The sequence below is a fragment of the Chelonoidis abingdonii genome, chromosome 2 (genome assembly GCF_003597395.2).
Source record: "Chelonoidis abingdonii isolate Lonesome George chromosome 2, CheloAbing_2.0, whole genome shotgun sequence".
NCBI lineage: Eukaryota > Metazoa > Chordata > Testudines > Testudinidae > Chelonoidis > Chelonoidis abingdonii.
In genome coordinates, this window is record NC_133770.1 from 70231798 (window position 1) to 70255588 (window position 23791).

Here is a 23791-nt window from a genome sequence, read left to right on the forward strand (position 1 = left end):
TCTGTATGTATAAATATCTCCTGTCTGTGTGTTCCATTCTATGCATCCGAAGAAGTGAGCTGTAGCCCACGAAAGCTTATGCTGAAATAAATTTGTTGGTCTCTAAGGTGCCACAAGTACTCCTGTTCTTTTTGCGGATACAGACTAACACGGCTGCTACTCTGAAACCTTTCATTCTGAATGTATTGCATTCACACTTGCATTTCTTCCTCCTTGTCTTTGAATTTATTACTGGTGGGAAGATGGTTATGAAACGAAGAGGCAGGGCCTGTGTACCTATCACCTGTAGAACTGGTCTGCGTTCCTTCTAAGATGGTGAATGCAGCACTGTGTATCCAAAACTGTGGATCTGGGGAAACAACATATTTAGAGGACTCCAACTACACATAAGAAAAGTTGTATTTTCATGGCTGTAGTAGGAGTTGGATATTGTAGCTGTGGGTCTACAAGTCTATCCATAGGCATATTGTTAAACTGATTGTAGATTATTTGGACAGGAAATAAATACTATGAATGAATGAATTTTAATTTTTCACCTGGCTGATAATCTGTGCTGGGCAAATACGTAATGAATAGTTTAATTCAGGCTGCACTCCAGAGACTGAGTCAGAGTTATGAGGAAGTTAATGTTTTTAAATAAAAATGATACATTAGTTTAATTCAGATAAGGAATTCACTATTTTAGTTTTCCTTGCAGTTGGTTTAAAAATGTAATAAATGCAAAAATGACCACTTTGTCGTTCAAATCAATTTATGAAGCTTTCATTAAAAAAGTTTTAAAATGATAGCTTTTGGATTCAACCTTTTTAATGTATCTGGGTTTGACATATGACTGCATGTGACTGTTATGAACAGGTAGAACACTTAGTTTGCCCTGAACAGAAGAAGAAGTCTAAACACAAAAAACATAAATCTGACTGTAGAGACACGAGAAGTGGGGGATTAAGGAAAAATGTGTGTGTCTTGTTCATATCTGTATGTTATTGCATGACATTACTACAATATTGTACATTATGGACCACATCTTCTGAGTCAGGGAATTTAGGGGTGTGGAACAGAATCCCCAGCCTGAGGCTACAGAGTGGCAATGAGACAATTACTTGACCTCAGTCTAGTGCAAGTATGTGTACACGAGCAGAGTCAAACCACTAGCTCATAGTGTAGACCTAGCCATAGATGGAGTGCCACAGAGCATAGTTCCCTGTGTGCTGCCCTTCTCTTTGTGCAGCAGTACCATACGAGCTGCACTGCCTGGGCACATGAAGCAGCCAGTTCTGTCCTTGTATGAAGAAGAGATCAGTGTTTTTATTCTAAATTTACCATATATGACATGAAACAACAGGAATGTGGGACCAAGTTACGTTTCTTAAAGAGTAAACTTGTGTCCATTGGTATAAACAATGCTATGATTCTGTCAAATTATCCATTATCTAGATTTAATGCATGAAAGGCAAGGATGCAAAATACATTTGTCAGAGGATAACATTTCATGAAGTTAACTGTTTCCATATTACAGCAACTCACAAAAAGATCTTTTCGATATAGTACAATGAATTTGATTGCAAGTACTGTGGCTTTTTGTACAATAAAGATGGTAATGCTTTTATATAACCCAGTAATAACTTACAACACGCTACCTTTTTCTTAGAGAATAAATGTACATTGACATGTTGGTTAAGTTTGTATGACTGAAAACATGAACATTTGCCGGTATAGAATAAAAATGTGCAGATTTTTCACCTGTCCAGTTTGTTTTATCATTATGACTTTATTTTCAGTCTTTCATCTTTGCCTTATTCCAGTTCAGATTTATCAAAGCTTTTTACAGCAGTTCCAGGAAGCTATTTATATGAAGTGTTTCTAGAAAAATCTAATTCTACCATCATGAAAATTCAAAGTAAATACCAAGATACTAAATTCATCTTTTTCACTGTCCACAGCAATGGAGTTCCATGAAAACCTACACAATATAGGAGCAAAAGAAGGTTTAAAAGAAAGGAAACTACAGAAAGCAGTAGAGAGTTTTACCTGGAATATTACAATTTTAAAGGTAATGGCTCTTCATCGGTGATGGCAATTATGTTATTTATTCCATTCACACTTGGTCTTATAATTATACTGTCTTATGTATCAAATTAGTGGTCACTGTGTGACCTGATTTCATTTCTTTTACTATCTTTATAAATTATCTCAGGTATCCTTAAAGAGTAACAGACTGTCAACATGAATTTAGACAAATACACTGAATTTTACCATTGTAATTTCTTTGGGGTTTTTTGTTTGGTTTAGTTTTTGATATGTTCTTTGTAAAACCTTTTAATGTTAACAGGGTCCCCTGTGGTCCTAAATATATGTATGGGACAGTGATTATTGATTTCTGTGGAATAAATAGCGCTCTGAAGAGGCTATGCAGTTGTTCAAAATCTATTCAATGATTTGAAAAGGAGAAGCAGTATTGAGATAAATGCATATCGAGATAGGAAATAAATACAAGTGTTGATTTTTAGTAATCTATGATGAATAGTGTTTAATGATGTATACATAAATGTATTAATACTTCTGATTTGAGTAACTGAGTATGTTTGACTTAGAAATTCCCTCTGCTTTTTCTTAAGCACATTTTGCTTACATTTTGAGTGAACATGAAGTGATGTAGTGTAAACAGTTTCCAAGTGGACACCCTCAGACAGTTAAAATGCAGAACGGTTTTTACATTTGTCGTCTACCGTCTTTCTGCACAGTAGTGTAAAATAGTTTGATAGTTATCACAGCTGCCTCCCTTAACTTCTCCGGTTCAGTCCTTCCAGACTCATTTTAAACAGATTTCTATTTAAATATAGTAAAGATTCCCTGTCCAGCCGAGTACCTCATCCCTACAATAAAGTGTAAAATCTATTTTAATTACAAAAAAAGTTTCATTTCTTTCTCCCTCTAATGCATGCTTTTTAAACCCTGTCTCTTTTAATTGTTGAAAATAAATTTTCCTTCTACCCCCTTCTCAGCTTAGGTCTCCCCACACTTGTGTTGTTATGCCCGTTATAGAAAAACATTACATACAAAACCATCATCCCCATGTTGTTCTCCTACACTTGCTATCCATTTCAGCTGACAGATGCTGAGCTGTGTTTTTCAGAGTATTTAAGATGGCAAAAATCCTTTTTGATCCCAACTCTGGGGAGAAACAAAACTAGGTTAGATTCATTACAGCATTCATAGGTAACGAATTCTGTTGGTAAGCTTCCAAGTTCTGTTTAAAGTTAAAGGGGCCAGATTGTCCCTCAGCTTCTGCTAGATCTAGTATGGTGGACCACTCACAGTACTGAAGGCCTGTCACCCTCACATGCTATGCTCTTGGGACCAACAAGGTTGGGAGGTGGCAGGCTCTTCCTTCTGAGGGGACAGAGCTCTTTAATGTTCACCTTGCTTTGTTTCCTCCCATACTGAACTCCCATCTGTAGAAGGGTACCACTTGTGCCATAGAAAATTCTACAGCAGAACAGACCAATGAGCCATCCAGTCAATATCTTGTCTCTGTGTGTGGCAAATGATGATGGAGATATGCCACACTGAAGATGTAAAACATTATTGAAAAGTGGTTGACAAATATTAGACAACCGCAGCAGCCCTTTAATTATTATTATTCCCCCTATTTTGCAAATGGGGAAGATCAAGAAGAGAGAGACTTATCTGTCTTTCAACTCTGGTAATCCAGGTCTCAGTCATAGACTTGAACCAGTCTCAGATACTTCAGAGTAAGGTGTAAAAAAAACCTGATGCCTCGAAATGTGGTACTGTCAGTGATACATACCATGCCATTTGAGAGGATGCTATATCAGAGAGGCTTAAAAATTAAAGCCAACTTTATATGGCTTGGAAAAACTATGATCAGTAGGGCAACTGACTGAAGTACATAATGTCTTAAATAGAGACTGTTTCAACGCAGGTGATTGTTCTTGAACAAAGAGGATTAGATGAGAGCACACATGCAAAGTAAAATTAAATATATTCAGAACAGATTACGCAGCATTTTCTTTTATTCAGCAGTACATTTTTATAAGAGAGAGAAATAAAAGTATATGTTAAAACCAATCCAATAATAGGCCATAACATAAGAAAGCTAAAGTGTTACCTTGGACTACATGTATAGGGGAGCTCCGATTTACTCCTCATTTTTAGTGAGTACACCTTTTCAAACAATAGCAAAGTACTATCAGTTCCTAGTAGTTAGAGATAGAAAATATATTAATATGTTATTGAGTTAATTCTCGTGTAAAGCCAAGATATTTCTCCTCATTCCAGACTACTGTTACCCAAAAGACCCCTTGGTGTCTCTACACATAAATAGGAGGCCTCTACAGAGAAAAGAACAAAAAATAAAGAGGAAAAATAGCTCTCAAATCACAGAAAAACATCAGTTGGTTACAGAAATACATGAAAATACTTTACCTTATAGCAGAGGCGTGGAGCACATCATTAAATATTACAATGTCATCAGAAAAGAAATATCAAAATAGAAAAATATTAGAGGAAAAAGGTACAGTTAAGTAGGGCTCAACATGCGGATATGCAGATATGGCCAACGTGTGGCTGACTACAACTGTTTATAGTGTTTTCATAATATTAAAGAAGGTTCTAGGATTTTTCAGATTTAAATAATTCATCTGCTTAGTAACAGACTAATTTAGTGACCTCAGTGTTTTCCATACATAGATTCGTCCTTTTCACCTGCCTCCATCAAAAGGATGAGGGATCTCTAAGCTAATAGCAGTATAGACAGCAGTTATTCTTGGTCTTGGTTATTTTAGTTGCAAGTTGTACACCTCACAACAGTGTGAACCAGGGCCAAGCCTGTCAAAAGTGACTAGTGATTCCTTTTTTGGGTGCCCAGGTGGAAACACTTTAGAGGTAGGAGTTTAATTTTCAGAGGAGAGGTGCTCAGAACATAGTTAAATTTAAATTGTTTCAAAATGAGCACCCAGAATCTCTAGACACTTCTGAAAAATTAGACCTATATTGTTAGGCACATTTACAGCTAGAATTTGGTCAGCACATGCCAAATTTTGAATAGCTGAACAAAGACCATATAAAGTGTGTTTGTTCTGCCTGAAAAAGTTGTGGGGCTGAGACACAGAACTTTCAGGCACAACCAGACTGATTGTCTGAGTAGCCAGACACCAGGGTCATTTTTCCAAGGTTCCAGCAATCATGATCTGTTAATTCAGCCTCACACAGGGATTCAGCCCAGCTAGCTTCCTTTGCATTAAGTGTGCTGGGTGTAATCCTGACCCAATTGAAGTCAATGGCAAAGTTTCCATTGACTTACTGGGCACAGCATTTAACCACTTGGGTGTCATATTGGATGCAGGATTTGGATTTATATGCATGCATTTCCTTGAAAAACTTTTAGAACACTAGCCCATTTTGTACACAGTTTATCCAGTATAAATCTGGTGTATTGGGATATATAGGGATTAGTCATGCTGGTGTAAAATATATCCTGATAGGTAGTTTGTATTGTGTTTCTATTAATGACATGGGGAAGTATTTTTGGCTTCTAGCGCAACTGATTCCCAGGCCTCCAGCAGGTATATATTCATTCAGCTCCTTTTCCCATTGATCCATGAATTCCAGTTTTGTGGTGAGAGCAGAGCTGCTTGGAATTTGATATATATCCACTCTGTAATACTTCATTGAAGAACAGTGAAATAATTAGTATTTAAATCTCTAGGCAGTCTTGTGAAATGTGGTTATATATTTTTATTATTTGAAAATTTTTGGTGTTTAAATTAAAAAGTTAAAAAAAAAAGGAAGTTAGAGATTTTAAACTTCTGAGTGCATTCACTGTCTACTAGCTTCAACCTGCTCCCACCCCTCTCCAAAGAAAAACTTTTAAGAACCATCACAGTTCAAATATTAGCATTTTCTTTATATCTCTAGACGTCAGGTACAAATGTCAATTCTTTTGCCAAAACTGGAAAACAGGATAGAATGTAGATAATTATTTCTTCCTCTAAATATATTTTATGTTATACGAGCATAATGAGCTTGTGTTATGAAGGGTACAATATTGTGGAGCCCCTGAAAATAATTTAAGAAATAACGCATGTGGGTGTCTTCATGAAAAATCCACTGAACATCATTAATAGGGAAGAGATCCGGGTGCTCACTGACTATGGAGGTGCAGCAAGACACTATATGTATGTCCTTGGTTTTCATATGATGGTAAACGAAAAGACAAGTCCACTTTCTTAAAATTTCTGCAAACAATTTTTAAAAGTCCAGCTACTTTGTTTGGGACACTAGCAATTAATTCTAAATATACTCCAAGATAGGCACTGACCACATAATTAATTTTAAATCTACTACATATTCTTGTTTTGCATATCGCTGGCATACAAACTTGTTGTTTGTGCGGGTTTCTTTCTCCATCAGTGCTGGGTGGGTTTCTAGTTTCATTTATATTTATTGTGTACTCCACAGGAACATTGCAAAATCTGCCCCTTCCACCAGTACCATATATTAAAAAAGCATTTTCTAATTATTCATCCTAATGAGAAGTTTGAAAAACAACTGACATTCTTATGAACTTTAAAACCAATAAATATTCCTACCAACTGCAGAAACTTTATATATAATAATAATAATCCATGTGTATAAATCACCTTTTATCAGAGGATATTAAAGTTCTTTGCCATTATTACTTCACACTTACAATCTTTTTGTGAGGTGTCACTTTTTCAAAAAAAAAGATTGACCTGTCTATTTGTATATTATATTTATAATATAGATGTTTTAACTGGTTAATGCCACTGAAGTTTGACATTGTTTTCTTCACCTCTACAGGCAGAGTCACGAGGTAATAAGATTGTAATTCACTCCTGGAAGTACTCTGATTTCAGACTAAATGGAGTTTTAATAGTGATTGTAGTGCATGTATTGTGAGCTAAAGAAAAAGTGTGAGCTGTGGTCACGAAGATGTATAGTGTGACTTTATATTAGGACTTTACATGTAGCTCAAGGTATTGAGTGTAATGGTCAAAATACTAAATCAGAAATTTAGGGTCTGATAGGGACAGTTGAGACTAGAGAGTGTCAGGGCCAGTGCAACTATTTAGGTGACCTAGGCAGTTGCCTAGGGCACTGGCATTTGGGGGGGGCGCCATTTTCTTCGGCCGCCCCGGTCGCCGCTGGCATTTAGGTGGAGGGTCCTGGGGCAGGGAAGCGCGGGGAGGGCCACTTGCAGCAGGTAAGGGTGGGGCGGTATGCAGGGGAACTCCCCACCCTAGCTCACTCCTGCCCCGCCTCCTCCCCAAGCACGCCGTGGCCGCTTCACTTCTCCCACCTCCCAGGCTTGCAGTGCCAATCAGCTTAGGTGCCGCAAGCTTGGGAGGTGGGAGAAGTAAAGCGGCCTTGGGGTGCTCGTGCTCATGCACGGAGCAGGGGTGAGCTGGGGCAGGGGGGGTGTTTCAGGGCGGAGGATGGGGAGCTGCCACAAGGGGGGCACCTCAAGCGGAGGTGGGGAGCTGCCATGGGAGGGGGGCGTGTCAGGCAGGAGGCGCGTGGGGGGGAAAGGTGGAAGTTTCACCTAGGGCACGAAACATCCTTGCACCGGCCCTGGAGAGGGTGCAGAGTGTTCCTTTCAGCACACCCACTAATTGCAGTGTCCATGCCCCATAATGTGTGTGTGGGTATGATCAGTACTCCGTCCACTCCTCTGAGGAAAGCACATCTTAAATATTAAGAACCATTGCTGTGGACTGTCCCTCCAGCCGTTGCAGTGTAGATATACCTTTTGAGGCTATCTTTATGCATCAGGAAGGAAAAATATACAATACAGGTTCATTTTATTTGCTCTGTATTTCCCCATGGCTATTCGAAATCAGCCTACTTCTTTTAAGCAAAAAGCATAACCTCTTATAAAAAAGCAAAGTCATGTTAATCTGAACAACACTACAAAAATATCCTCATGCTGAAAACCAAAAGTCAATCTCAGCTCCTTCATAGGGAAAGGTCAGGAATGTAGTATGCAGCTGATGTAATTTCTAAACAAATTACCGTATATACTCGATCATAAGCCAGTTTGTTTATAAGCCGATCCCCCCACGATGGATTAGTAAAATGGGAAAGATTTTATAACCCGTTCATAAGCCGACCCTATAATTCAGGGGTCAGCAAACTTTGATTCCCAGGCCATCAGGATAGGCCGCTGGTGGGCCGAGATGGTTTGTTTACCTTAAGCGTCCGCAGGCACAGAGGTAAACCTAAGAAAACAAAGTGTTCTGGTGTGCCAGCTGCTTACCCTGACGGGCCGAGACAACAACTGGTGCGGAAATTTTGGGGGGGGGGGGAGAAGCTGGGAGTAAGGGGAGTAACCCCTGTGACCACCCCCTACATGACCCCACCTCTAGCCTGGGACCCCACATTCACCCCATCCCATCCTTTCCCACCTTATCTGGGGAGGGCCAGGGGAGGATGTCTCTGAGCTGGCTGGAGCTGCTCCAGCAGCCTGGGCAGCACGGCCGCAGCCTGCTCCGACAGGGCAGATCGGGTGGCGCAGCCGCAGCATTTTCCAGCGGGCTGAGCCAGGTGGCATGGCCACAGCGTGCTCCAGCACCTGGGCGACGCGGCCACAGCCTGCTCTGGGGAGTAGGGCCAAGCGGCATGGCTGCAGCTTGCCAGCCCCAGAGCTGCAGCTGCTTTGGAGATTGGGGGGAGAGCAGCGTGGCCAGAAGTGGAGAGACTCTGGCCTCGCCTCTTCCCTTCTGTCTCTGCTGGCTGTGCTGCCTCTCCTTACTCCCTCTGTTGGGGGGAGGGGTTGTGTCCCACCTCTCCCTCTCTATACCTGTTCATAAGCCGACCCCTGTCTCTGGTGCTTCCCTTTCTTACTAAAAAATTCGGCTTATGAATGAGTATATACGGTAAGCTGTATTTCACCTTCAAGTTATAGATATTGATTCTTTTTAATTCGGGCAATTGAACTCCAGTTGGAATAGTGGAAAATTTGCTAAAATATTAAAATAAATTGATAATTTCTCTATTAAACAGCTTTATGAACTGAATATGTATTATAACCAGTATTCCCAGGGCTTCCAAATTTGTAATTATATGGCCAAATTCACCTTTGGTATACCAAGAAGTTACAGACAGAAGTGGACTCGTTCTTGTCCAGCTCAGTACATTGCTTCCACCATCCTACCTCCTGCAGACTGCTTGTATGGCCTTGGCAACTGTTCTTTGGCTTTACTGAGGCACAAAATGGAAAGGCTGGATGTATTTAAAGGCTGGCCTAGCTGGCTTCATAAATTGCCCCCAGTCAAAGTTCAAGAAAGCCTTAAAGGGATTAAACATGAAAATGTAATGACCAGAAGAACTTTGCTATGTAAATATTAAATATGTGTTTTAAATATTAACCACAAAAGTTCTTCTGATGTTAAGCTACTGTTAAAGTACAGGTAGGATGGAAACTGGTGTCAGTCACCGGCACTTGGGTTCACAACCCATTATTGTCACAGAATGTAAACAGTTTTCTAAACCATAGAATGGTTTCACCCATAGACTTAGAGATTCTGTTTGTCAAATAAATCTCAGATATACACTACCAAAAAAAAATTCTTGACAATGAGCAGCAGCACAAGGAATAGCTTAACTGGTACTGAACGTGGGTTAGCTCCCAAGTATTGACATACTGTGTTCAAATTTGCAGATTTTTTGTGGGGCAGATAATCCCACAATGTGTGTGTTTGGTGAAGAGTGCTTCTCTTCAGTATTGCTCAAATTGGCCAATTTGAGCACAATGGGTACAAATTTCACTTAATTAATGTGAGACCATACAGTGCAAAGCAGTTGTTATCAATGAAACAATAAGGCGGGTACTGTACCTAAATACTATTTATAAATATACTTACAAAACTACCCTTTGTCAATTGTTGAGGGACCACCCAAATGCCAGCATGAACTCCTTGTTTATTCAAAATGGCTACAAGACTGCAATGTTTTAAACAAAACTTACCTAAACACAAGAATTGCTCATGATGGCCACTCCTTCTGAACTCTTTGACCTGGCAAGGACACATACCTGGTCTTCCCCAGATGATCAAAGACAGACTATGTAGTAATGCCAGCTCCAAGGCCTACCTTGTGGCACCTACACCAACCATTTCTGATTCAGAGCAAGGGGGTATCCTCATACAAAGTCACATCAGCACAGGTAATTGATGGTTTGATGCTTTTTCTCTCTGACGGCCTACAACTGTGGAGTTTACCATCAATTCTATGCCCTCCACCTCATAATCATCCCAACCTAAAATCGACAATGGTGATTATTTGGAGATGGTTACCATCTTGTTGGAAAGGAGGACATTTAAGAACCTGCACAGCCATGTACAAGAAGCAGCACAAATACCTGCACTAGAGAAAAGATGCACAGTGTAACCAATACATATTCAAGTCAAGATGAACTGCATTTTATCGAGATGCCAGTGCCAATCCTTTTCTTATTCAAATACTGCTGCCCTTTAGACTGACTACATTGGAGCACCCTGTTGAGCCAGCCAATCTGGTGGATCAGTGCTGTTCTATGACCACCACATTGTGGTGTCTGCCCTCCCATTTCTTTAAATTGCTATTTCCTTTTTAATTTCTGGCCAATAAGTCATTTTAAAAGTAAAATATACAGTAATAATAATAACAGATACAGTAGAATCTGTGACAAAATTAAGCTTCAGTACAGGATACAGAGTAAAGGAAATGTAAAACGGTTGAGACATTCTACTTCTTATTGTGTCACATTGGATCAAAGCCAACATCTCATTTCACAGATGTAGAGGAGATGATAAACCCAAAACTCTTTCCTTTTTTAATTACCTTTCAGTTTCTGTTCAGATCTGACATTACAGCTCATACCTGAAAATATCCAAGTGAAGCATGAGCTTTTCCATGCTGATGAAGTTGCTCTTCTAGGGTAGAATTCAGGCAAATGAGAATGTACGTTCATTAAGAAAATTTAATTGATACTGCATATTAACTCATGTCCTCTTTTTTTAACAGTTTATAAATGAATATCAGTGTTGAAGTCTGATGTCCTTTAAAGCAATACTCTACTGAATTCATTTTGTGAATTATGAACAAATGTTAATACAGTAGATGCTCATTTGCAGCAACACTTTCTAAGAGCAACCACCACTTATGAACAACATGAATGTCTACTGTACAATATTCTCCCAGTTATGCCAGTAACATGCATTTTGTTCAGATAATCAGGAGTTCTGATGATGAAGAAGGCAGGAGCCCTTCAGCAGGGGATGGCTTCACCAACAGCCAGGGTTTCGTCATTGTCCTCCTCACAGTCCTGGTTGGAGATCTCTGCTGTCCCTTCTCGCTCACTTCTGTGACAGCAGAGCTGCAGAGGGTTCCATGTGCTGCTGGTGACAGCCAATCCCTGCTGGCACAAGGTGTGAGGGTGAGGCTGCAGTCCTGACAAGGCAGAGAAGAGACACCCCCCCCCTCCCGGCCAGTGTCTGCAGCAATTGAGTGTCCACAGCCCTGCAGAAGTGAAGGGAGCCCTCTGCAGCTCCTCTATCACAGCCCCACACACTTAATCCCTGTGACAGTGGGGACTGAAGAGGGCTCCCTGCATTGCCACAGGAGCCATTCAGCATCAGGGTGGCCTCCCCACAGCCAGGTGGTCTGGGTCCTGGCTGAGGTGGGGAGGTTGCTCTTTTAACCGAACTTCCACATTATCCAAATCCCTTCCTTGTTCCCGAGCATGATACACATGCTGTAGAGGCAGATATCTCATCTGTCTCATGATGAGGAATTCTGATAATATGGAGGTGCAGATAACAGTGTTTTGGGTTAGCAGGTGTATTCTGGACATGAAATAGACTATTGTCCTTTATTCTGTTGTTCCTTTCTTTAGTGGACAGCAGTCGTTACAGTCCAGAATGACAGCTTCCTCGCAATTTGCCTTGTGACATGCAAACCCCTTATTGTTCCCATCCCTAGATTGGTTCCCAACCATGTCAGATTTGGTGGTAGCATATCTTGGTTATGTGGACAGTTTTCTAATGGAGACTAGATTCAGAGAATTAAGTTCATTTCGCTTTTGACCTAACCCAGATTTGAAGGCAACTCTTCAGAGGTGAAAGGCTGGTGGAACTGACATCGCCATAGAGCCAACAAACAGCATCTCGGTTTAGTTTTGGAATTGGTTCAGGTTCCAGGATTGAGTTCCCTTTAAAGATCAGGGTAGCTGATCGCTTTGTTTCCTTGAATGTTGTTTTCCTTTAACTCATTTGGGATTATGGTGTCTGCATATCACTCTTGTTTGAGCCATTGGTTAGGTTTGCATTCATTTTGGAAGGCATGGGTTTGGCATACATCTTGGTCTTGCAGCATAGATTTTCAGAGCGTGGGGTGTGACTGTCCACGACGAAGGGTGAATGGCCCACAATTTCAATGCATACATATATTCCAGTTGGCAATCAATTGTATATAAAAGTACTTTGCTTTGTGAATCAGGATCAAATAGTGTGTTAAGAAACTGGGGTCTTCTGTAACAACATATAAGGAGTTGAGGATCGGTTTTGCATGTCCTAGTGGTTCCTCATTTAAAGGGCTTATAGGATTGGACTTTTGTCTAGTCGTTGAGACATTTAACCTGTAACAAATGAATTACTGTATTAGGCCAACTGTTGAGTTCTAAATTGAGAAGGCAAATCTTTGAATCTGTACAAAGGAGCTTTTTGGTTTTATTTTATTAAAGTCCGTGTTACTGTGTTTTGCTGTTACTTCAGTAAGCGCTGTAGCTGAGATTGCATGACCCTTTCCATTCTGTCACACCACTCCTCCCATCTTCAGTCATTAAGAATTTTTTGAAACTCTTATCTTTTGAGAGACTTTTTTTTTGAAGCTTTGCCACTTCCTAATTACAATTTGTTTGGAAAGTTTTAGGAATAGTTCTGCCTATATCAGTGTTTCTCAGACTGGGGGTCCCAACCCAAAAGGAGATTTCAAGGCTATTGTAAGGGGGTTGCGAGATCACAAAAACTATTACTGGGAGGAGGGAGGTAGCTGGAAGGGTAGAGATGGGTACAGCACTCGCTGCTCTCCGGCCACCCAAGGCTGAAGGCACTGCCAACGCCAGCAGTAGCTCAGAAGTAAGAGTGACAATACCACAAGTATGTTCCTATGAGTATGTTTAGTAATTTTCTATTGTCTCTTTTGTGGGGGGAAGGTTATCACAGCCTGAAATATTTTCAAGGGGGGAGGGCAGCAAAATAAATTAGAGAGCCTCTGGCCTATATGAATGAAATACCAATGGGGAAAAATACACTTTACCCAAGCACTGGTAGCAAAGTCAGTACTGTCATGAGGGGTAGGCATGGTCAAGAGTTGAACTCCAGCACTGATTGGATCAGCTACCCCAGAATGCATGTACCAGCACCAGCCAGATTTATCAAGACCTTCCAATCCCGCAAGAACTGGAGTATTCACTCCTTTTAACCTAACTCACCCTGACTGTGCTGAGACTCTTGAATGTGGCATCAAGAACCTCAGTGCAGTTTCCAGCAACACCCAGATCCACAGTGTCTGTGATGGACCTAGAGCAGGGGTAGCCAATCTGTGGCTCCAGAGCCACATGCGACTCTTCAGAAATTAGTATGCAGCTCCTTGTATAGGCACTGACTCCGGGGCTGGAGCTCACTGCTCTGCCACAGGCCCTGCCCCGACTCCACCCCTTCCCCTGAGCCAGCCGTCCCCTCGCTTCTCCCTTCAGAGCCTCCTGCACGCCACAAAACAGTTGATCAGGACGTATGGGGAGGACGGGGAAGGTGGGAAGCAGATGGGGGGCTGCTGACATATTACTGTGGCTCCTTGGCAATGTACAATGGTAAATTCTGGCTCCTTCTCCGGCTCAGGTTGGCCACCCCTGATCTAGAGTATTCAGTCTCCTCAGCATCCTCAGTTACCTTAGGTCATGATCACAAGTATGATCATGTGTACTCACTGAGAGCATTATAACTACCCTTTACCTCCTTAGGAATTCCAGGGGCCCTCATCACTCCCAGAAACATGCTTCCTCATACCAGGACCTCAAGGCCTATACTTCTGTGACCCTGTTGGGCACCTTGGTCATCTCATGGGAAGCAAGACTACTCAGACTGACCATACATGCCTAAGGCTCCTTCATTCATTTTGTCAGCAACTCAAGCAGCGCCCGAACTCCCACTAACTCAGGTGTCTTGTAGTCATGAGGAAGAGCAAGAGGAAACAAGCCCTTCCATTAGATTCCTCAAGACAAGTTGCTTTGTCATCTCTGGGTGAAGCCGTGTTGCTCTTCAGGGCCCCACAACTGGATGACTTTAAGGCAGTGGCTCTCAAACTTTTGTACTGGTGACCCCTTTCACACAGCAAGCCTCCGAGTATGACCCTCCCTTATAAATTAAAAACACTTTTTAATGTTTTAACACTATTATAAATGCTGGAGGTGAAGCAGGGTTTGGGGTGGAGGGTGACCGCTCACAACCCACCACATAATAACCCTCTAAGGGGTCCCAATCTCTAATTTGAGAACCCCTGCTTTCAGGAGTTCCAAGACCTCTGGGAAAAAAACAACGGCACTCCAGCTACCATTGGAGAAGGTGCAGGAGCCCACCCATGAGCTAGTGAATATTTTGCAATCTACTGCTCTGGAATGATAGCCTGACCTATAAATGAAGCAATAATGGATTCAGCCCAATCACTATAGCGGACCCCAGCTACAATTGCCGTCACAGCCAGGAAGGTGGACAGAAAATATCAATTTCCACCTGGAGATGTGGAATATTTTACAGCCACCCTGGTTATCATGGTGGCCAACAAGAAGGCAAGACAGAACAGAGCATTGCTGAGAGAAAAGAAACCAAAGAGGCTAGATTTATTTGTCAAGAAAGGCTATTATTTGGCTTATTTTGACTTGCCAACTATCAAGTGTTTTTTGGGGGACAGGAGGAGTTCGATGGAGTCCTGTGTTATACAAGAAGTCAGATTTGATGGTTACAGTGGTCTTCTCTGGCCTTGGAATTGATTAATCTTTGAATTTTTTTAAAAAGTCTTGCTTCCTTTTTTTGAATATCCCCAAAGCCAAAATGGCAGGGCTCAAAGAAAGGAAATGTGTTACTGTAATAGCCCTTACCAAGGAACGGTGCCTTGTATTGCTCTGGGGTGAATTAGTTTGAAAGAATGATGAACCTTTGAAAATTGGTCCTGTGGAAAAACAGTACGTAATCATGTAATTAAAGACTGTGTCACACTGCCTCTCCACCGGGGGAAAATTAATTCTGGCATTTCCTAACATTGAAGTGCTTTACTTTGCAACCTCAGTAGTGGACTTTTAACAGAGTTTGTGTGTAATTTCCTAGGTTTTTAAACATGCAAACTGGGGGTGGAAATTCCATCCTGTGGCATCATATTGACAACCCCATGGTTCATCAGCAGGGTTGGAATCTTTAGAGCCATTGCACTGACCTCTGCCACTTGAGTTAATGGAGTACTGAATCTCACTATCCCTTTGCTGTCAGCAACTATGTTAGAAACCCAATGGGAAAAGAGTGCCATTCACCCTGCACCCCCCAGGTAGTCCTATTGCTATCTGTTAATCTTGGGTTCCATTTCAGGCTCTGGATGGGAGTGTGCTCTAGCGGGCATAGACTCTTCTGCCTATTCCTCTCCCCTGACTTGACCCATTCTGCACCATTCCCTTCAACTTGTCCTAGTCCTGTCACTTCTCCTTCCTTGGTTCCTTGCCCCAGTACTGTTCTTACCTTACCCAGGCCCAGTCTCCCTGTCTAACCACTGCTAGTCTCCCCAGCCAGACTCACTGTCCTAGACCCAGTCTCTCCTTTTCTCCCATCTCCCTCACCATTTCCAGTCCCAGTCTTCTTGCCCAGCCACTCTCAGTTCTCTTCTCTTGGGTCCTCCTCCCATCCATCCCACTCTTCTTCTGCAGGCTTGCCATCCAGCGTCAGTCACCCTCTCCACTCCAGCTCTCAGTCAGTCCCTGTTCTCTCCCAGCACCGCAGCTCTTTCTCAGCTCTCCCCAGTAGGTCTTAGTCCTGGTCTTCTTGTCCAGTCAGTCCCAACTGTCCCCAGCTCCTTGTCTGATTTCAATGTTCTCCCCATAAGCTATCTCCCAGCCCCCCTGAATTTCTCTCACCATCTCCCAGTGTTCTCTCCCAGCCAGTCTCCTTGTCCAATCACACCCAGTCCCCACTCCCAGTTCCAGATTTCCCCCCCGCACCTGTTCTCCTCCCCTCTCCCCCACAGTCCAGCTCTTGTTCCCTCTACGTTTGAATCAGACAACTTCCTCCCCCATGTGGCCTGGGCAGAAGCATGGGCATTAATAGCACAGGAGAGACCATCTCCCTACTCGTAGTTCTAGGGCCCAGCCCAAAGTAACAGGGAGCAACCATTACAGAGAAAGTCAGGCTTCACACTTGTAGTCCTAGGCTGGATAGAACATGCACGACCATATGCAAGCACATGCTCCCTGAGGACAGACTCTGGAAATTTAGCTGCTTAAATTGATGAAATCTCTACTGAGCATGTGCAAACTTCAATTTTTCAAAGGCTTAACCAAACAAGCATATTTTTACATCAGAAGGCATATCCCTAATACAAAGGCCACCCCCCTGCCAAATTACAAGTCCTTGCTTTAAAATATCGAACACTAGAGCCATTCAAAGAAAAGGTCTCAAGAATTTTTTAATGGACAGAAAACTCCACTTTTTTCTGTAACCTTGTTATTGGAAATGGCTGAATATTTTATGCTGAAAATTTTCAGAAATAAAATCAGCTTGAGGCTGAGGCAGTATGGAAAATTTCAGCCCAAACAGTTAAAGATTCACATAGTTGTAAGCAATGGAGTCTCATAATGGGGAGTATTAGGCAAGCTTAACTGTAGGCCAAGCCACCAGTACAACTTATAATAAACAGCCTGGTTAAAGTTCTAAAACTGCATTCTAACTAATCCACATAACAAGTTGTGCTAGAAACAGATGCACTCTCACTATGACTCACGTGTTCTACCGGAATGTTTTAAATTAACTTTCTTGGTTCTCATGTTTGAAGAAAAAAAAGAAGTCCTGGTTTCCTTTAACAGATGAAAGAATTAAAAAGTTATTGAAGCCAGTGCTGCAGTGGCTGAACTTTCTGTTGCTTGTCTCCCCATACGTGGAACATGCATTGCCAATTGCAATTTCAAGAAATTTTTTTTTGTATACAATGTTTTCCATTTGTGTGGCTCAAACAGAAATAATTTGGTACATTCTGATTCCATATGAAAATATTTTTCACCAGTTGTAAGTGTCAGTACCGTAACATTCTTTAGTAAGTTCTATACTGATCTGGTATGCTTATTCAGAGCTGGCTTATCCTGTTTTACTTCTGCGAGCCAAGGGCCGCCCTCCAGAGAGTGCAAATGTAGTCTCCTTTGCCCCAGGAGCCTCTCTACACAGGTTCTGTGAAGTCTTCTATGTGCAGTGACTCAGGGGAGAGGCTGTTCTCTGTAGCATGATTCCTGCATGTAAAGAGCATATGGAGGAGTTGGTGTTTGTAGCAGCATTGCCTGGTGGTGGTTCACCTCTTTGGCTCTTCCTCAGCACAGCTGCAAGTAGGGAGAGCCTAGCTAATGACAGCATGACTCCACCAAGGGAAGGGAGGGAGGGATAGCAATTCCTGTTCTAGGCCTGTCCTTTCTCTGAGCTTCTCCTTAAGTTCCGTGTAGTACAGCAGGACAAATACAATTCCTTGGAAACATCATCAGTGTAACCCAGCTGAGTTTTCAGTCCTCTCTGCCCCTCTCACAAGGGCTTTCTCTGACACACGCCCTTATTTAGGTTTATCACCAGGCTACTGTTGAGTGAAGAGACTTGCTGGTAAACAAAAAAAGAAAAGCATGTAACTGCTCTGTGAGGTGTACAAATGAATCCCCACATCTGTTTGCATTAATAAACAGCATGTGTTAAAAACCGTTGCTGAAAGCTGTTGGATAGCGAGGGTTTCTGTTCTTTTGTTTATACATCCAGTTGGCTCCAGAGAAAGCAAGCAGCATGGCTTCTTACTAATGCACAGTAATCTGGTTTTGATCTTCATGAGCAGGGCAACTGTACAATAAATCTGAAAAGAATCCTATTATTGACTGTATGTTCTAACTGTACTTATTCTTACAGGGACAAGCTGATCTTCTAAAATATGCTAAAAATGAGACATTGGAGAATCTGAAACAAATCCATTATGCTGCTCTTTCATGTGGACTCAATAAACCGGGCACTGAAAATGCAGAAGTCTCAAAGCCCCGTCGAAGCCTGGAGGCCATACCTGAAAAGTCAAGTGATGAAATTGGAGAATGAGGGAACTTTCTACTCATAATTCTGGAGTTTATAACTCTGCAACCAATTGTAGCTGCACAGGACATTTGCTTTTACCTAATATTGAAAACTATATTTGGAGTTTTTAAAGCACAACTGGAAAAGCTAATTACAATCTATTAAAACTGTGAACATACTTTGCAATTCTGCGTGTGACGGCAATGAAATTGTTTAACATGGAAATTATCTTGCTGGCCAAAATGTATATGTGTAAAATATATCATACAGTGTCCTGAAAAGGGAAGGTGGATTCATAGGTGGACTGAGACTGTGCTTGATTTTCAAAATAATTAGGTGTGCAATTCCTTGATTTTTGTGCAAAATTCAGTAATTGTTTGTAATACATGGGTATGCAATTGTGCACCTAACTTATGAAAATCAGGTCAATAAAATGAATTACACATTCTCTGAAAAATGTGGATTTTATTTTAGACACTTGAGGGTATTTGGGTTTGAAGGGGAATTTTTTTTTTTTCTTGTTGAGCCATAAGTAAAAAGGAGAATGTAACTAGACAGTGCTCACTGACACTTCAGTGCACTATAGAAGAGCCATTGTGTGAAAGGAAAATGTGCAATCAGTCTGATATAGTCTAGGCCTGAAGACGATACATACCTATGAACTTCAGCAAATGTGTACAGCTAATGTAAAAGTGACCAAACTGCGAGTAAAGTGTTATAAATATTTTTTTCATTCTGTGAAGTGAAGTGTTCACATTAAAAGCAAGTTTTGTGACGTCTCTCCCATGCAAGTAAATCTTTTAACTAAACTTTAACTTTATTTTTCAGTTTAAAAATATTTTCTTCCATACACAATAGGTGATATCTCAGTTACGAGGTTTGTCAAAAACCTGTTTCTGTTATTTATTTTAGATTAAGAGTACATTAGCTACTGTACCTTTAAGTTATTATACAAACTTAGAGCCATCTATTAGGGCTTCTGATTTAAGTGCAGTGTATCATCACACAGTGCAATATAGTCAAAGAAAAATAAGATTAAAATGCAGCTTCTAATCTGCGGGGGGATTTTATTGAATCCTTGAGTGGCACTTTACACTAGACGGAGGTTTCACTTATACCAAACCAAGGTCCTGATTCTGCAATGAAAGCTGTATGAGTGGACCTCTTCATCTACACTGTATCAGAGGGGTAGCCGTGTTAGTTTGGATCTGTAAAAGCAGCAGAGAATCCTGTGGCATCTTATAGACTAACAGACATTTTGGAGCGTGAGCTTTCGTGGGTGAATACCCACTTCGTCAGACACAGGTAGTGGAAATTTCCAGGGGCAGGTATATATATGCTAGCATGTGAAATAGATAGGAAGCAAGCAACGTTCTTAGTAGCAGTTATTACAAAATTAGTCTGCATAGGCCAAATGCATCCCTGATGTATTTTTCACAAACTAAATGGGAATGAGGAATGAACTGGGCTACAAATTTCACTGTAAACAAATATTTATCAGAAACTTCAATAACCTACTTGCAGTGAGTGTTTACTGACAACTTTTGATTTAAGCAGAAAGCCAATAGCTTTAGAAAACAATCTGGAAAACATCACTATAATGTGTATTGTCCTTAAATATGACCACACGTCAACAAAGCTCCAACAGGAATCCTGGCCAGCATCACTTTGCACCACCGATAGTATGGCAGATTATTAAATACATAAATGAGACTGTTTCTTAAACTACATATAATCAGAATTCTGCCATCTCAGGTACTCATTCCATTTACACGTTTCTCTAAGGCACGTTACATCCTTGAAGGAGATCAGGGATTAAGATTTGCCTAAAATATTGTGTTTGTTCAAAAGGCAAGCAACCTAAAAAGAAAGGGAAAAAAAGGCAGTATACTCCATGATTTAAATCTGACCTATGAGTAATTTTAAATTTTGAAACTAAAAGTATATGAGACTGCAACTAATCATGACTCCATGCTCACTAGATGTACAGTTACCCAACACAAAACTAGTATTTCCAAAAATGACTCTATTATGATGCCTTTATCTCATGTACACTTAAATTGTGCTTAGGTAAAGCAGAAAAGCACAGTTAAAAATAAAATTTATTCATTCAACCTAAAAAAAAACCCACCACCCAAAACACCAACATTTTACATTCTAGTATTGCTTTCTGTGTCTTTGAATGGAAACCATTCATGTATTATTCATACATGGCCCAGAGTTGTATCTAATATGTCTTAAAATGAGCTTATAAAACACATCGAACAATGAGAGGGACTTGGACATCCAAAAGGCATATGCATCTTAGAAGAACAAAGTGTTCACACTTGAAATGATACTAGTGGTAATCCAGGCATTGTAAATTCAAGATCAAAGTTGTCAATGAGGTTCTTTCAGTTATGTTTTCTTAACAAGGCGTCCTTGTATCCATAATGCAAGTTATTTTATTTGCTACTCCATTTTTAACACTGTTTATTTTCAGGTTATAAATGAAGACCATGTTTGCTGGTTGTTTTCTAGGTATTCAGTACAAAACAAAACCAACCACAGTTGGTTTCAACTTCATTTCCTTTGTTTTCAATGTACCTATGTTCGAATTGTGATAAATGTTCCCAACAAATGAATATGGGTTTTCATCAAATTGCCTTTTTTTGCCTTTTCTCAGCCCTGGTAAGAAATCGTCAATGTTAAGCTAGAGAGAAGAGTGCCATCTGAAAGAAAATACACATATGAATTATTTGTCATTTAAATATTGACCCTGTGCTCTGCTCTGTACACAAGACAAAGGATGGAACAGTCCTTGCCCAGGAAAGGTACCAAGCTAAACTGGAACTTCCATCTTCAGTTGCACTCAGAAAGCACTGAGTGCAGGTGAGGAGGACGGGTTGTAAAGAGCCCCTTGTGGCCACCTGATTCTGGAGCCTTCCATGGGCCATTTCAGTCATTCCAGCATAGTTTAGAGAAGCCTCAAGTTTCCCTGGAGTACAGCATTCTCTGGCCACGCCCTACCCTCCGGATGGTGGGCCAGTATAGGAGCAAACTAGTTCAACTTTACACCATACTAGAAATCCCCTAACAAATGGAAGCCTTACCTGGGGGAAAACTGTCAATTTTATGTTCTTTCTTGCCACCCCCCGTTTCACAAAGGGTCCAAAATGGAGTTCAAGTTTGAGTTCTACAGCTGAAATCCTGGCCCCAAACACTGTAAGAGCACCAGGATTTCATGCCAAGAGTACAAGTTCCCCCATTTCTCTCTTATTTATCCTCCTACTCTCAATGCCCTGTTTTGCCCCCTTAGAATCTCACCAATCCTGCCATCCTAGGTAGTACACATACATAATAGTGTATGAATCAGGCCTTTCAGCAATAGTTACATGCTGTATATAAATACTTTTTATCAGGGCCGTCCTTAAGATTTATGGTGCCCAAGGCGAGATTATTAAACTGGTGCCCCTGAGCCTGTCTTGCTCTTAGCAACACAAACATAAGCTTACACTATTGGAAAACTTGCCACATGCATGTTCTTAAAACCAGTTTAACTTAATGAAGCACACTGTAATGCTGATGGACTAGCACTAAAGAAGCAGCACTATAGAAAAAATTCTGATTTGACAGAATGATGCAAATAATATATTTTTTTTTAATTGTCAACATTTTATCTGGAATTTCTATGAAGAGGTTATTTGAAAAGATTAGTTTTTAATATAAAGCAATCTTTCTGGCTTGTTCTGTCGCAAAAATCCAGTAAGAATGTCATTGTAGACAAAGACAAAGTGAGGTCTGGTTCAATGCAAGAATACGCAGGACCAATAATGTTCCTGACGTCCATGTCCGAGCGGAGATATCTTTAATGAGCTCTTAGTTTGGAGAACTCGTTCTCTGTGCACGTGTTCAGGAATTGTCAGTATACTACGAGTGGCATGTCTCTACATTAGTATGCTAGTCATAGAATTTGCGGTTATGAATAAACGATGTACCAATGTCATCATGCGATATTGCCATTGTGGGCAACTAACTCAATTTTTGCGTACAGCTTCAAGTCTTTTAAACTCAAAACGATCACCGTGCTTCAGGAAGCTCTCTAGGTCAGGGGTCCCAATTGCGTGCCTCATCAGGTGCCCGGTTGCCCGCAGGGGCCTCTCAGTGCACCCACGTACGGCATGAGAATGAGCATTGCTGAAATGCCGCCGAAATTTTGGCATCATTCGGTGATGCTTGTCTGCCACACAGTTCTTCATCGGCGCCCGCAGACGAAAAAGGTTGGGGACACTGCCTCGTTAGGCTCTGCACTTTGTCATATTAGTTGCTTCTGTTTTCACTATTTCGTATTGAATTTAGTCTCATAGTGCTCAGCCGCTCCGCTTGAGTAAATGTGTAACCCTCAGCCGACAGTGGTTGTAGTGGCTCAGCCCGGTGGTCTTAGCTGACCGGTCAATTAGTGCCGCAGCCGTTGGCTGTCTTGAGGGTACCAGGGCCAGCATATGGGCTTGTAGTGCGCCATGGGCGGCAGCGCCAGAACCCCAGAGCAGTGGGAGGCTGAGCGCTCACTCGCCGCGCTGCCATCAAACATCACCTTGGGTGGCGCTACCCCTTATGGCATTGGTGCCGTAGTTGCCGACCCCTGCTCTATACACTAGTAAGGAATTGAGCATATTACATTGTTGGAGGGCTCTATTAGCAGTAACAGGCATATAGATAAGTCAGTACACTTTTTTTTTCTCTGCATGAAAGAACTGGCCTTCCTTCCCCATACCAACTTGTTCACAAATAATTATCAACAACTTAACTTTCTGTTTGGCTCAAGAATTGATTTTTTAAAAAATATTGATAATTGATCAAGTTGTTAGCAAGCATTTTTGGCAAACAAAGTGTTAATAATACTTTATCAATACAGCACCAGTACTTACATGGCTTTCATGCTTGGTCATTCCCCCTCCCACCCCGTGCTATACTCATTTATAGCTTTGCAATGTCCAACAGCTTGCACGTCGAGGAGGCAGTAGTTGTGAATAACTCAGGACTCCAAAATCCACCTCTTGGGTGCAGACGTGGCAATCGAGCAGCAACAAACCCTCAGTTCCGATCACACGCCAATGGGCCACATCGCCAGCCCAATGTGACCAGTATGGTGGAAGTTAGCACATTGCTCATTGCTGACTCAAGGGAGGGGAGGCACCCCATGGAGCCATCAGACCCCCCCCCCCCCCCCCCCCCCCCCCCCCCCCCCCACCCCCCCCCCCCCCCCCCCCCCCCCCCCCCCCCCCCCCCCCCCCCCCCCCCCCCCCCCCCCCCCCCCCCCTCCCCCCCCAAATCCTGCCCTGTGCAGCTCCCCCCGGATGAGATGGATCACTGCCAGCCCAGGGGAGAGATGCGCTCCCCAGCTAGGGTGATCAGATCCAGATGTCCTGATTTTATAGGGCCAGTCC

The 23791-nt window shown here is 41.7% G+C and overlaps 1 protein-coding gene across 5 annotated transcripts in view; it reads left to right on the plus strand.

Annotated features, from left to right (window-relative positions):
- The window catches only part of PLCL2 (phospholipase C like 2), a 194443-nt gene extending 175303 nt beyond the window's left edge, over positions 1-19140 (plus strand). For 4 of the 5 annotated variants that reach the window (XM_075062434.1, XM_075062433.1, XM_075062435.1 and 1 more), the window contains 2 exons: positions 1941-2050; positions 18210-19140. In XM_075062434.1, coding sequence (XP_074918535.1) covers positions 1941-2050; positions 18210-18389 — 290 coding nt within the window. In that variant the 3' untranslated portion in view covers positions 18390-19140. The remainder of the gene's footprint in view (positions 1-1940; positions 2051-18209) is intronic. The other variant, XM_075062436.1, reaches the window with a different exon arrangement.
- The last annotated feature ends 4651 nt before the right edge of the window (positions 19141-23791 follow it).